This window comes from Camelus ferus, chromosome 7 (assembly GCF_009834535.1).
Source record: "Camelus ferus isolate YT-003-E chromosome 7, BCGSAC_Cfer_1.0, whole genome shotgun sequence".
NCBI lineage: Eukaryota > Metazoa > Chordata > Mammalia > Artiodactyla > Camelidae > Camelus > Camelus ferus.
Window position 1 is genome coordinate 79,402,830 of NC_045702.1, and position 12,905 is coordinate 79,415,734.

The 12,905-nt window shown below is 44.2% G+C and overlaps 1 protein-coding gene across 4 annotated transcripts in view; it reads right to left on the reverse strand.

The window, feature by feature from the left end:
* The window catches only part of VPS41 (VPS41 subunit of HOPS complex), a 178,463-nt gene that overhangs the window by 65,331 nt on the left and 100,227 nt on the right, over window positions 1-12,905 (reverse strand). For all 4 annotated transcript variants that reach the window (XM_014559811.2, XM_032484254.1, XM_032484253.1 and 1 more), the window contains exons 8-10: window positions 8,671-8,790; window positions 7,386-7,532; window positions 1,193-1,259 (exon numbers count right to left, since the gene is read on the reverse strand). In XM_014559811.2, coding sequence (XP_014415297.1) covers window positions 1,193-1,259; window positions 7,386-7,532; window positions 8,671-8,790 — 334 coding nt within the window. The remainder of the gene's footprint in view (window positions 1-1,192; window positions 1,260-7,385; window positions 7,533-8,670; window positions 8,791-12,905) is intronic.

Consider the following 12,905-nt stretch of genomic DNA (forward strand, 5'->3'; position numbering starts at 1 on the left):
TATATAAAATAGATAAACAAGCACACGGAGCTACATTCAATATTTTGTAGTAATGTATAATGGAAAAAAATTAAAAAAAAGAAAAAATATCTAACTGAATCACTTTGCTATACACCCAGAACTAACACAATATTGTAAATCAACTATACTTCAATGAAAAATGTTTTTAAAAAACCAAAAGACAAAACAAAAGGACAGATCCAGTGTGTGCTCTCATGGAGGTTATAGTCTGGTGGAAAAGACAGAAACACACTGAAGAATCACACGATCACTACAATTGAAACAAGAGTTAGGAAGAGGAGGCATGCACGCCTCGGCCAGGGCTAGAAAGGCGGGTATTCTGCAGGCCTAACATGGCACGACCCAACAAGCTCAGGGAGGCCAGTGGGCCTTCCCAGGAAAGCAACACGAGCTGAGGCATGATTAAAGATGCTCAGTGGTCGAGGAAGTGAAGAGAGGCACGAAGAACATTCTAGAGAGAGAGAAAGCATGCCACATGGAGGAGGCCAGTGTGGCAAGAGCTGAGAGACTGAAGAGAAGCTTGTCATCAGCTGAAGCTGGAAAGGCAGGTGAGCGCCGACGCAGATCCCTGTGGTCACGTTACGGAGACACATTTCTATCCTGAGACCAGTGGGACAGGACTGAAGGGTGGTGATTCGATCTGCCTTGTATCCTGTCTGCAGTGGGGAGACTCTACAGTAATTCACAGTGGAAAGAGATCAACCAATTAGGGAGCAGCTGCAGAAAGATTACGGCAGCCTGGACCAGACCAATGATGAGGGAAATAAATATTTGGAAGGCACAGGTTGACAGGACCAGGTATGAGTACCGCGCTCTGCACGTGAACCCTAGGAATCCTCATGAACACCTGTGGGGCAGATATTCTTTTCTGCATTTTACAGGTGAGGATACTGAGGCGTGCGGAAACCTGTCCAAAGTCCAGGTGGTAAATAACAGAACCAGAACCCAAAGCCAAGGTTATATGACTTCCAAGCCAACTTCAAAATTATTGTCTAATTGTCTAAAAAGTAGAAATACGTTTGAAAAAAAGAACCTCCACAGCAAAGTTTCAGAATTGAAAGCAAAAGCTTCTCGATCTAGTTCATCAAGGTACCAAGTGATGAGCCATGGCATCAGGTTGCCCCTCAGTGACGTGCATTCCCTCTGTAGGCTGACACCACAGAAGGCTTACCTATTTCAACGTATCGACTTGGCAAGTCCCTCATCTCACTGGCGTGCCGTTCCTTCACCGAGCAAATCTAGAAAAGAAATCCAAGGGTTATTTCACTCATTTGATGGAAAACTCTTCAGGACATTTCATCCACTGTCTGATACTTTTGTTAAATTCGCCGCATAGCACTGAAGGCAGAGGGCACAGATTCTACCCTATGACTTCAACGATAGAAATTAATTTCAATGACATACAGCAGCCACGCTTATATCCTCTGACATGATTCCTCAATAAAGTCTTACTCGAAGGCAAAGAAAGAAAGGAAACTATAATTTGGCTTTAACATCTTTCCAATGAACCATTCGCTGCAACTCGACTTGAAGACTACTTCCCCATTATCCAAATAAAGCTCCAGTGGAAGCACAAAGCCAGATGCCCGGCAGCTAATCTGGGCAACATTCACATTAGGTCTTTTCTTTCTGAAGATACATTATTGATTATTTCACGGCTGCTAAATAATACTTTGCAAAAGTGGCACATGCTCCTCTTCTCTCGAGTATATTAAAATCAATATATTATACAATTTAAATCAAGGTTGGCAAACTACAGTCCAGCTCCTGGTCTGTGTTTTTACGGCCTGTAAGCTAAAAATACTTTTTGTATATTTAAGGGCTTGAAGGGATGAAAAGGAAGAAGAAAGGAAGGAAGGGAGGGAGGGAAAAACAAAAACAGAAATTAAAAGAAAGAAAGAAAGATAGACAGATAGATAGATTCAGCAGAAATGGCACATAGCATGCAAAGTTTAAAATATTTACTGCCAGCCCTTTACAGAAAAAGTTTGCCAGCCCTGTTTTAAATTATATGTACACAACAAATTATATGTAATTTATCACATTATACACACACAGATAAATATATACACATACATGTATTTATCACTCATACAACACGTGTGTGTTAGCAATGGTTGTTGTAGAGCAATGACTATGAATACTTTCTACTTTCTCTTCTGTACTTTCTTTCTTTTTTTTTTTTTTACTTATTTTTTAAGTGGAGGCACTGGGGATTGAACCCAGGACCTTGTGTATGCTAAGCAGGCACTCTACCACTGAGCTATCTCCTCGCCCTCTGCTGTACTGTCTAAAGTAAGCATAGTCTATTTTGTATTGAGAAATAAGAAGAAATTCACAAATGCTCAGCCATCCAGGAAAGACTGAACCTCAAAGTTAAGTTCTGATCCTATACAATTTTCACCAGGGATCAAGTTTTTTTTTTTTTTCCATCTTGCTTGCAGATCGTACTGAATGTGTTATTTCACAACTGCAACCCTAAGTATAGTTAAAATATGAAAAATTCTAAAATACTGACAAATCCAAAGGAAAAAAACAAGTAATATTGGTTTTCCCAAAACAAAGTGAACATTACTAACAATCCTTTTTGGGGGGGAGAAGCTATTTTTATTAACCTAACAATACTACAGATAATATAATACATTACCTAAATATTCTTATATAATTCTTTAAAGTCCTTACAGTATTTCATTACATGAATGTACTAAAACTTATTTACTAAATCCTCTTTTGGACATTAGATTTTTTGCTTCTATCTCTAATACAAGCAATAGTGGGAACAGCACACTTGTGTATAAGACTTTTGGACTTCAGTTTCCTTGGCATGAATTCCTGAAGGAGGAGTGGCAGACCAATGGGGATGCACATTTTCACAAGGTTTGGTTTTGCCTGTTTTATACACATGTCCAAACTGCTGTCCAGAAATGCAGTGACTACATGACAGCACCGTCACCCCCGGTGTCCGGGGGACTGGTTCCAGAACCCTCACGGACACCCAAATCCACGGACGCTCAAGTCCCTCATATAAAATGCCACTGTATTTGCATATAACCCCCGCACATCCTCCAGTGCACTTCCAGTCATCTCTAGACTAGTTATAACACCGCATAGAGTGGAGGTGCTGTGTAAATAGTTGCCAGTGTGCAGCAAATTCAAGTTTTGCTTTTTGGAACTTCCTGGAATTTTTTTTTTTCTGAATATTTTCAATCTTGCTGATCAAGGCACACAAAGGGCAGGCTTTCAAAGGGTTTGAAGGAGAATAACAATAAAAAAAATAGCAATATTACTTAGCACTTTTGAGCAACTACTGGGCACCAGTCTTGAGTTAAGGGCTTTGTAAATCAGAATACAGCTCTGTGCTTAGGAAGATTATGGGCCAATTGGGGAGACACAATTTACAAGGCATTCTCCTCAAGTGCGAAGGGGAAGTGCAGAAGTATACAGCAGGGGCATCTGCAGCAGGGATGAAGGCTTCCTGGAAGAAGTGTCGTGTAAGTTAAAGTAGGAGATACAAGACAGGTGCAAAAGGGCCACTGGACCACATGGGGCTCTCAACTGCAAGGTACTCAGACAGAAGCAGAGTGTGTGGGGGAAGGAGGGGACAGAGTTGCAGATGGAGAGGGACACAGGGCAGTGGTGGTGGGGATCATGCAGAAGCTTGGAAGCCAGGTCAAGAAGGAGGATGTCACCCTATGAGCAATGAGGATCCCTGGAGGGGTTTAAAGAGGGGACTGACATCATCTGCTCTGCACTCTGGAAAGAGCATCCTGGCTGCACAGAATTAAGGTGGGGGCAAAACTAGAGCCAGGGGGACCTGACAGGGGGCTGGAGAGAAGTGCAGAGATCTGAGAGATGGTGACAGAACTTGAGGACGACCCAGGCCTCTTCTAATCCTCCGACAGCCCTGAAAGGTGATGCCATTCACCCTGATCTAGAGGCTCTGAGGGCTGCCCAGGGCCACAAAGCTGGAGGCCTGACGGTGTCTCTGGCCATGCCACAGCCTCTCTCAAGACAAGGACAAGTGACACTCCTGGCAGCCGGGTCATGGCCTGTTGTACCCCGCTCAGCGCTGTGGTCTGAGCGCTCATCCCAGGACCTGCCTCACAGACAGCTGGGAGCCCCTGCCGCTGGATGGGGTAAAGGACCACCCTCCGCTCACGTGCTGCGTGAGAGCAGATGGATGATTTCAGGATCCTTCACATCGACAGGTTCGTTCTCATCTGCGAACTCTCGTGTGCTTCGTCCAACTGTCTCCCCAGCTCCTCCCCTCCGTGTCTAACAGGAGCTCAAGTGCACACATACCAAACCACCTCTGCCCTTTCTCCTCGGACCATCTCCATCAGCAGCCTTTCCCATTTCAGCAGAAGGCAGCTCCGTTTTTCAGTGGCTCAGGTGAAAACAAAGCTGCCCCGGGCATCTTTCTTTTTCTTACATCCCACATCCCATCATCAGCAAGTATCGAGGGGTCAACTGGCAAAATAAATGCAGAACCCAGCCAGTCCTCACCAGCTGCACCGGGCTGAGCCAAGACGCTGTGATCTGTTTACCCGACGTTACTGCAGCAGCCTGCTGACCAGTCTCCCCTGTTTCCTGCCCCTCAGCTGCTGAGCTCCACATAGCAGCCAGAGTGATCCTTTCAAAATCCAGGTTAGGTCATTTGACTAACTCCGCTGCTCGAAACCCTCTGCGGGCTTCCCATCTCACCCGAATCAAAGCCAACGATTTCACAAAGCCCCGTGAGCCCCTACAAGACCTGCTCCACCACGACACCCCTCGCTACCTCCCTCCATCCCCCTCCTCCTCGTCCAGCCCTCTCCTTCACACCTGCTCCGCCTGCTCTGGCAGTACTGGCTCCCTTTATGCTCCACAAAGACTCACCCATCACACTCCTGCTTCAAGAATTTTTGCTGGCTGCTCCCTGTGCTGACACCCTCCTCCCCCAGAGCTGCATGGTGTCCGCCCTCCAGATCTCTGGCCAGATGACGTTAGTTACGAGAGATGCCTTCCCTGGAATGCCCTATATTAAACGGCACCTGCCCAGACCCCCTTTCCCTGTTTTACTGCCCTCCTTGGTATTTACCACCACCACCATGGCATATTTACTTGCTTGTCCGTCTTCCTTCACTAGAATGCAAATCTGCCCAGAGAGGGAAGCCGTCCATTGGTTTAATTATGTACCTGCAACAACAGAACCTTGCCTGGCACGCCAAAGGAACCCGGGTGGCACGGACGAGCAGGTGGAATGGCCAGCTCTCATCACACCTCACTACGCTGTTGTGGTCATTCCTCCCCAGGAACCCGCTCTCTGTGCCCTCTCTCCTCTTCCCTCAGCGGAACACTGTAACATTCTGAACTGAGAAGTGCTCAACGGTGCTACCAACTGAGTCTGAACAAAAGGAATTCCCAACATAATTAACATCTGGCGTGAAAAATTATACGTGAGTTGGACCGTGATTTGGGCACAGCAGAAGCGCATTCGTTTCCCATGGCCGCTAACAGATTACCCCAAACTTGGTGGTTTAGAGCAACAGACATCCATTCTGAGTTCTGGAGGCCAGATGTCTGAAACCAGCTTCCCTGGGCCAAGATCAGGGCATCGGCAGGGCCGCGCTCCCTCCAGAGGCTCTAGGGAAGAACTGCTTCTTACCTCCTCTAGCTTCTGCCGGCTGCCGGCATCCTTTGGCGGCATCGCTCCAGTGCCCGTGTCCGTGGTCACACTGCCTCCTCCTCCTCCGTAGCTCCCTCTTCTAAGGACACTGCGTTTAGTGCCCACTCAGAGCATGCAGGCTCATCTCCCCATCTCAAGGTGCTCGATTAGTCACATCTTTTGCCCTACTCTTTTGCCACACAGAGAGACACCTAAGGTTGCGGGAATTAAGACCTGCTATCTTTGGGGACCATTATGCAGCCTAATGGTAGCATTTCCGGTAGCAATCTGCAAACTTCTTACATGGTCCCTACAGGCTAATTTCCTTTGTCTTTCACCAAAAAAAAAAAAAAAAAAAAAAAAAAAGAAAATCACAAGTTTAAGACAAAGAAAAAAGCCACTTGGTCCATTTAAGAAATTTTTAAAATATCAAGAAAATAATAAGTTTATGGGGTCAGTAACTACACACATGGGATACAGAGACGGGGGATCTTTTTTTGTTTTTTAAATCCTAGACTATGGGGCACGGCCTCCTTCTTGACACCCTAAGCGTGAATCATGTTGTGTTCACTTAACCCAGGAAAACACTTACCACACGTTCAGTGAAGAAAGAGCCTGAATCATGTCAACGTGCAGGCCCGGAGGACCTGGCCTCAAACTAACAATGCTTATCTTGGTCATAACAATCACTGCATTAGTCCTTTTTAATGCTTTCTTCTCCCTAGAAGAATTTTAAATGGCCACATCTCGCTCATGACTTTTCTAGAATTTTACAGCACAATGGCAGCTGATGGCTATTGAGCACAATATGTCAGATTCTATGCTATGCTTTTCATTGAATCCCCCCAAGACGTGTGATGACACAATTAGTGTCCCCATTTTGCAGATGAGGCGAGTAAGGCTCAGAGTGGGTCCCACAGGCAGTAAGTGGATACGCTGGAATGGATCCCAGGTCTGTCTGACTCCAAAGCCTGAGCTCTTCCGTGAGACTACTGCTCGGATAGTTTCTCACACTGTTTTTAGCTCAGCTAAGTTTTAGCTGACTTTGTTTACATGAAGCTATATATTTTTTTAAAGGGACACAAACAACTTTTGGCTCTGAATTATCTCATGCAGACAGGCACTAGTAGGCATGAGATAAAGGTGAATGAACTTTGGGCCCCCTTTTGCAGAACAGCTACATTTCATTTACCCAGGCACATAAAAGGCAGATAATTATGCACGATTCAACAGCCCTAAATCTTATCATCAATAGTAAGTCTGGTCCTCTACTCTGCAAAACAATTAGCAAGCAGGCAGGATGACTTAGTGTCAACCTTCTTTCTCTACCATTAGGTACTAATGAAGAAGTTCGGGATCAAAGCTAAGGGAAGTGGACAGAACAAGAAAGCAAGGGACGCAGGTGAACCACAACACTAACCACATGCCCTATAAATTGCTAAGGCCAACCAGGTTATGGGGGAAAGAAAAGATAGAAAAGGCAGCACCATTCTGGACACAACAAAGTTCACGATGTGATCTGCATGGCATGGAAAAGGGCAGATCTTAAAAGTTACACCCATAAAAGAATTTGAATATTAAATGATTATCACAGGACGATAATACGCAGGCGAAAATATTCTGGCTCCGAGAAACCATTCGAGAACTCATGTTCCTCTGGACCACCTTCAGTAGATCTACAACCGCATGGACTTATGAAAAAGACGAGCAAAGCCACCTTGACAGACGTCCCCCAGCCGATAATCAGGGTCACGCTGTCCTTCCAGCAGAGGCTGCAGGGGTACATATCGGGGCGCAGACTTATATCATCCCGGGGCACGTTGGTGATTCTCTGTTTGGAGGTGATGTCAAAAATCTTCACACCCTGGAAAAGAAGACAGCATTCAGCAACCTCTACTCGGGAGGAGGACAGTAAAAGAGAAGTTATTAACGACCACCAGTCTTTCCGCCAATGATACCAGCACTGCAAAGCACTGACAGTATTTACTGAGCACTGCGGGGAGCTGTGCTGCTGGGAGCCGCGCAACGGGAACGTTCCTCCTCCACACGAACCTGGGAAAACCCAAAACAAAAGAAAACCTCCATCCTTCTTTCCAGGCAAACAAGACTTTACGAGTGGATGGCGCGGGCGACTCTAGTCCAACACACGTGTGATATGTACAGATATCAACAGCTGCATTTCCAAAATGACAGACAAGTGACGTTTCTAATCGTATTGTTCCACCACAACTGTGGGGTTTGGTGTTCAGAAAAGCTTTGAATCCAAAAAGTCACTATGGAAAAAAAAAAAACAACTCCACCTGACATTTTAAAGTACTCAGATGGAAACATCAAGCCGGCAGCGAAATGAAAATAAAGCAAGAGGCCACACGTCTTTACCTTGACTGCGACCCAGGAGAAGTAAGAAAAGTCCTGACTAGCACAGTAGATTCTGCGAGTTTCTAGCCTTTAAAACTGAAGAGAACTGATTTGCTAAATGATACCTCCAAATTCCAAAAGAGGGGCCAGACGTCCAAATGGAAATTTTTAAACTTTCAACTTGGCCGTGACTCAGACTTAGTAAACTTGAAATAAGTGAAGCACCAAAAATGAGGATCCACTTTTTGAAAGGCCTGGGAGTAAAAGAAAAGGCAGCAATATCCTGCCCTTGTTTCATATCAGCTGGCACTTGCCCTTGGCTAACAGGAAAATGGTATTTTCAAGACCACGTTCCCCATGCAGCCTTTCAATTATTAAGATGCCTTTTCATTTTCTGGGCTGTTCTCCATGCCTTGGGTTTCTTACTCTAAAATCGAGTCCAGAGTATGTTGGCAATTACTCTCTAATGAAAGCCCAAAGCAATCTCATTTCTCTCCCCTTCCGGGTATGATCTCCACCGCCACGTGTATCCTTCAGAAACGGCGGCGGCAGGGGTGGCAGCTCCTCCCTGGGTCACGGCCCTCTCGGGTCGCCCGCCCTCCCGGCTCTGACCCAGCACCAGGGAGACGGAGGCGCGGTTTTACCATATTATTGGCCCAGGCGATCAGATGGCCTCTCCACTTCACACTCCTGATGTTCCCTTCCCCTTCGTGCAGAACGGAAGACTTCCACCTGCTCATCCAAGAGCGCTCGAAGAGCAGCAACTGAGGGCAAATATCATGACACAGAACTTTAGAACCCGAGAATCATACATTAAACTCCTTATTACTTTTGTCTGCCCATACACCACATAACAAGTCATTCTCAACACTTGAAATGTAGACTTACAGTAGGACGTGATTTGCATTTTGGAAAGTATTTCCAGTCTCTCTTATCTCATCCAGGACACTGATTAAGAATGTGTGAGTGCTGCGGCTACTACCAGGTCCCGCCACAAGATGGCACCAAAATACCAAAATTCATGGAAAATAATGTCTATTAGATTTTTATCACAGAAGGTTCTTCAAATAATTGATCAAGAATTTATTTAGTAAATTGGGAAATCAAAGCCTTATCATTTTTCCCCTGAAAATAAGATATTAGCCACAGATTAACCTGCAGTAATTAGAAGTGGTCTGTCTTACACTTAACCCAAGAAAAGGAATTTAACAATGACTTTTGAGCAGTAATTCAAGTAAGTCATAGCGTAAGAAAATTTTGCTGTAGGATTAAACTTCTTTAAAAATTTGAGAATAGCTACTGTCTTTATTTTAAAAGAAAGAATCAATAATAAATCTGCTGGGGTGGGGAGGGCATAGCTCAAGTGGTGGAGCATATGCTAAGGTCCTGGGTTCAATCCCCAGTATTTTCTCTAAGAATAAATAAATATAAGTAAACCTAATTACTTCCCCCTACCAAAGGAAAAAGAAAAAAGAAAAAAGAAAAGAAAAGAAGTCTGCTAAATAAGTTTTACTACCAAAAATAACTGGTCGAAACCACTACATAAAGATATAGTTCTAATTCATGCATTATTAAGGATACAACAGAAATTTTTGTCTTGATCTATCCAATTTAAATCCTATAAGGAAAGACCTTAATACAATATATAAATTAATATATACAAGATATAGTTTATACAATGTATAACTTATAATATACAACTTTAGACATGTAGTCCTGAAATACAAGGTTATTTTTAAAGGTAAATACTGATGAGAGAGTCCATAACAGAACTTTTTACATTCCCATCCGAAGAGTCAATTTCCATGTACCTTGGTATATCCCACTCCCCCAAAAAAGGGGGAAAGCAGGTAATAGTAGAGACTAAATTCACATTTTATTTATATTTCTTTTATCTCTTTCTCAATAGTTAGGCTCCTACAGTCAGAAGGGGCAGAAAAAGGAGAAAAACACCCTAAAATTAATGAAGTGCCCATCTTCACAAATAAGCCAAGGTTAGTCACTTTAAAATGCCGGAAATGTTTCCAGTTCTCTGTTACCCATGCAAAAGCAAGGTGGCCTAACAACATGCACAGGGGAGACCGGAGGCAGAGCTTTTACTGAACAGAGGTGGTACTGGGTTCCCATCAGACAGTACTCCTCTACATACTCAAAGACCTTCTGACCATCTCACCCTCCCCTGACCTAGGAGCTAAGGAATCACCACCACCGCACCTCCCTGCCCCCCCGTGAGCAACGCTTCCGTACGGCCTCCATCCGTCACTCATCCTCTCCCTTGGTCATCACGCAGAGAACAGAGCCAAGGCGGCCGCTGACTGTGTGCGGTATCGTTGTGAAGGGATAGGTCTGAAATTGGGAACGGAGGTAAAAGCCTCAAAACATCACCCCTGCCACACACAAGATCACACTCCGTTAAAGACAGGTGCTAAAGACAATTGTACTAACCATGAGGAGGTGATCTGATCAAAATGTCATCTTCCATTTGGGTCAGGCCGAGGGGACTGGTCACCTGTTGGCAGGGATGGGTGGCTGCATGGCCAGGGGGAAAGTGGTGGAACATGGGGGGCATCAAACTCCCCGCCCTCACCGATACCCACCTAGAAATGACCAACGCAGCATTAAAAGGGGAATGATCTGCACCTGCGTGAGAAAAATGAACTCTACACCCAATTTTAAATTAGAAATTCTGTAAAATAGGAGAGAAAGAAGAGCCCAGGGGAGGCTGTGACCCAATTCATTACAAGATAAAGCTCGCCTCGGTCAGGTATACAGCAGAATGCCAAGATGCACCCACGCTCGGCACAGTGGGGGCTGGAGGTGACAGGAGGCTCAGGGAGAATCTTGGCCAGGGACTCACGGGCCTTGATCGGCAGTGACCACGTCACAGCTGAACAGCCCCTCCTGCCATCACTTGGAGACAGCTTGGAAGGAAAAAGCAGGCAGGCTGGCACAAGAGGGCACCTACCAGGGGCAGGTGTGCCAGTTATGTGAGGTGGAAACTGCAAACTGCCTTCATAAACACAGAAAGCAAGCTTTTTTTTTTTTTTAATATCATCAGTTTACAATGTTGTGTCAATTTCTGAAGTACAGCATAATGTTTCAGTCGTCCATATACATACATATATTTCTTCTCATTATAGGTCACTACAAGATATTGAATATAGTTCCCTGTGCAGAAAGCAAGCTTTAAAGAAAACACAGCACTTTTCTGCAGCACCAATGATTCCATTCTTTGGTAGCCATTTCCCCAACAGACAACTGTGTTCCAATTCAGCCGAAACAAAACATCAAACTTCCTTCTCCCACACTTGTCCAGAAGAAAAGATCTGGACAGATTCTCACCAAAATCTGCAGACAAATTCACAGCAACTTCCAGTAAATACTGAGCTAACAAGAAGAAACACTACTGAATGGAATGGAAAAATTTCAGTCCTTGAAAACAATAAAACTTATCTAGGGAATAAGAACAAATCTTCCCTCCCACTCCTGACTCCACATGAATGAGACCTTCCAGAAAGCAGAGAACTTAAAAAATAATTCTCCTTGGTCTCAGGTGATGAGAAAATTAAGCAAGAAATTAGTAACAAAGGATAAGAAAAGCAAAGCAAAACAAAAGACAGAAAAAAATAGTCTCTCACTGGGTAAAAGAGGAAATCAAACTTCAGCCAGAACATTTTGAAAATGCAAATACAAACCCCACAAACCTACACTTTAGGGGGCGCAATCAAAGTTGTAAACAAGGAAAGCCCGTAGCTCTAAAAGTCAATAATGAACAAGAACAGATGTGCACGTACTAGTTACACGGCGAAAACTAAAACACTTCACTGAGGGGTGTAAAAGGAGAACTAAATAAATGGAAAGATGCATTATATTCCTGGAGAAGACTCAAAATTCTCACTGAAAAGCTTAAGTCTTACTAATAAGTTCACTTCTGATTTGAACGCAAAGCCAAAGAAAATCTGAACGGAATTATTTCTAGAACTTCCAAAATGCTATGAATTCATTTGAAAACATGTGACAATCACCAGAGTATTTTTGTTTGTTTCCTGTGGGGGAGGGAGGTCATTAGGTTTATTATTTTATCTATTTTCGTTAACGGAGGTACTGGGAACTGAACCCAGGACCAACTGCACGCTAAGCACGTGCTCTACACCCTCCCCACAAAGAACATTTTTTAAATTAAGCAATCTGAAGGCTACGGTGTGGAGCTGCCCTGCCAGACAGTGAAACAGTTTATGAAATGAACACCCCAAACAGTAGAGCTGTGGTCCTAGAATTGACAGATAAAGGAAAAAGGAAAGAAAGAACTGACAAAGATGAATCAAAATGATAAGGTCAGACACTGGGAGTGGAGGTGTCTGTGCGTGTATGTGCACGCGTGTATATGCATGTGTGCCTGTGTGCCTATGTGTGTGTGTGTGTGTGCGTGCGTGTGTGCGCGCGCGCGCGCACGCGTGCGTGCGTGCAGGGAACAAGGTGTCCTCATGTTACCGAGCAGTACCGTCTTACCATCTTTCTGGAGGACCCTTCAGCATTATGGACTCAAAGCTTTAAAAATGACCCTAGAAGTCCACACCTAGAGATGTATGCTATGAAGTGATCGGATAGGTGAGTAAAGATTTATGTCAAGTTATTTACAACAGCCAGAAATGGGCTGAGTAAAATGTGGTGGCTTGGCAGCTGAAGAGTAGGCAGGCATCCGTCTTTAAGTGATTTTACATACGTACACTTTTTAACAGCGTATTAACTAAAAAAGCAGATTGCAAAACAGTATTCAACAGGATGACCTTTAAATAAAATGTGTATGTACATCATATTTTAAAAACCCAAAAGATACATTACAAAGTAATCACAATTCATTGCAGATAGAAGGGATAGG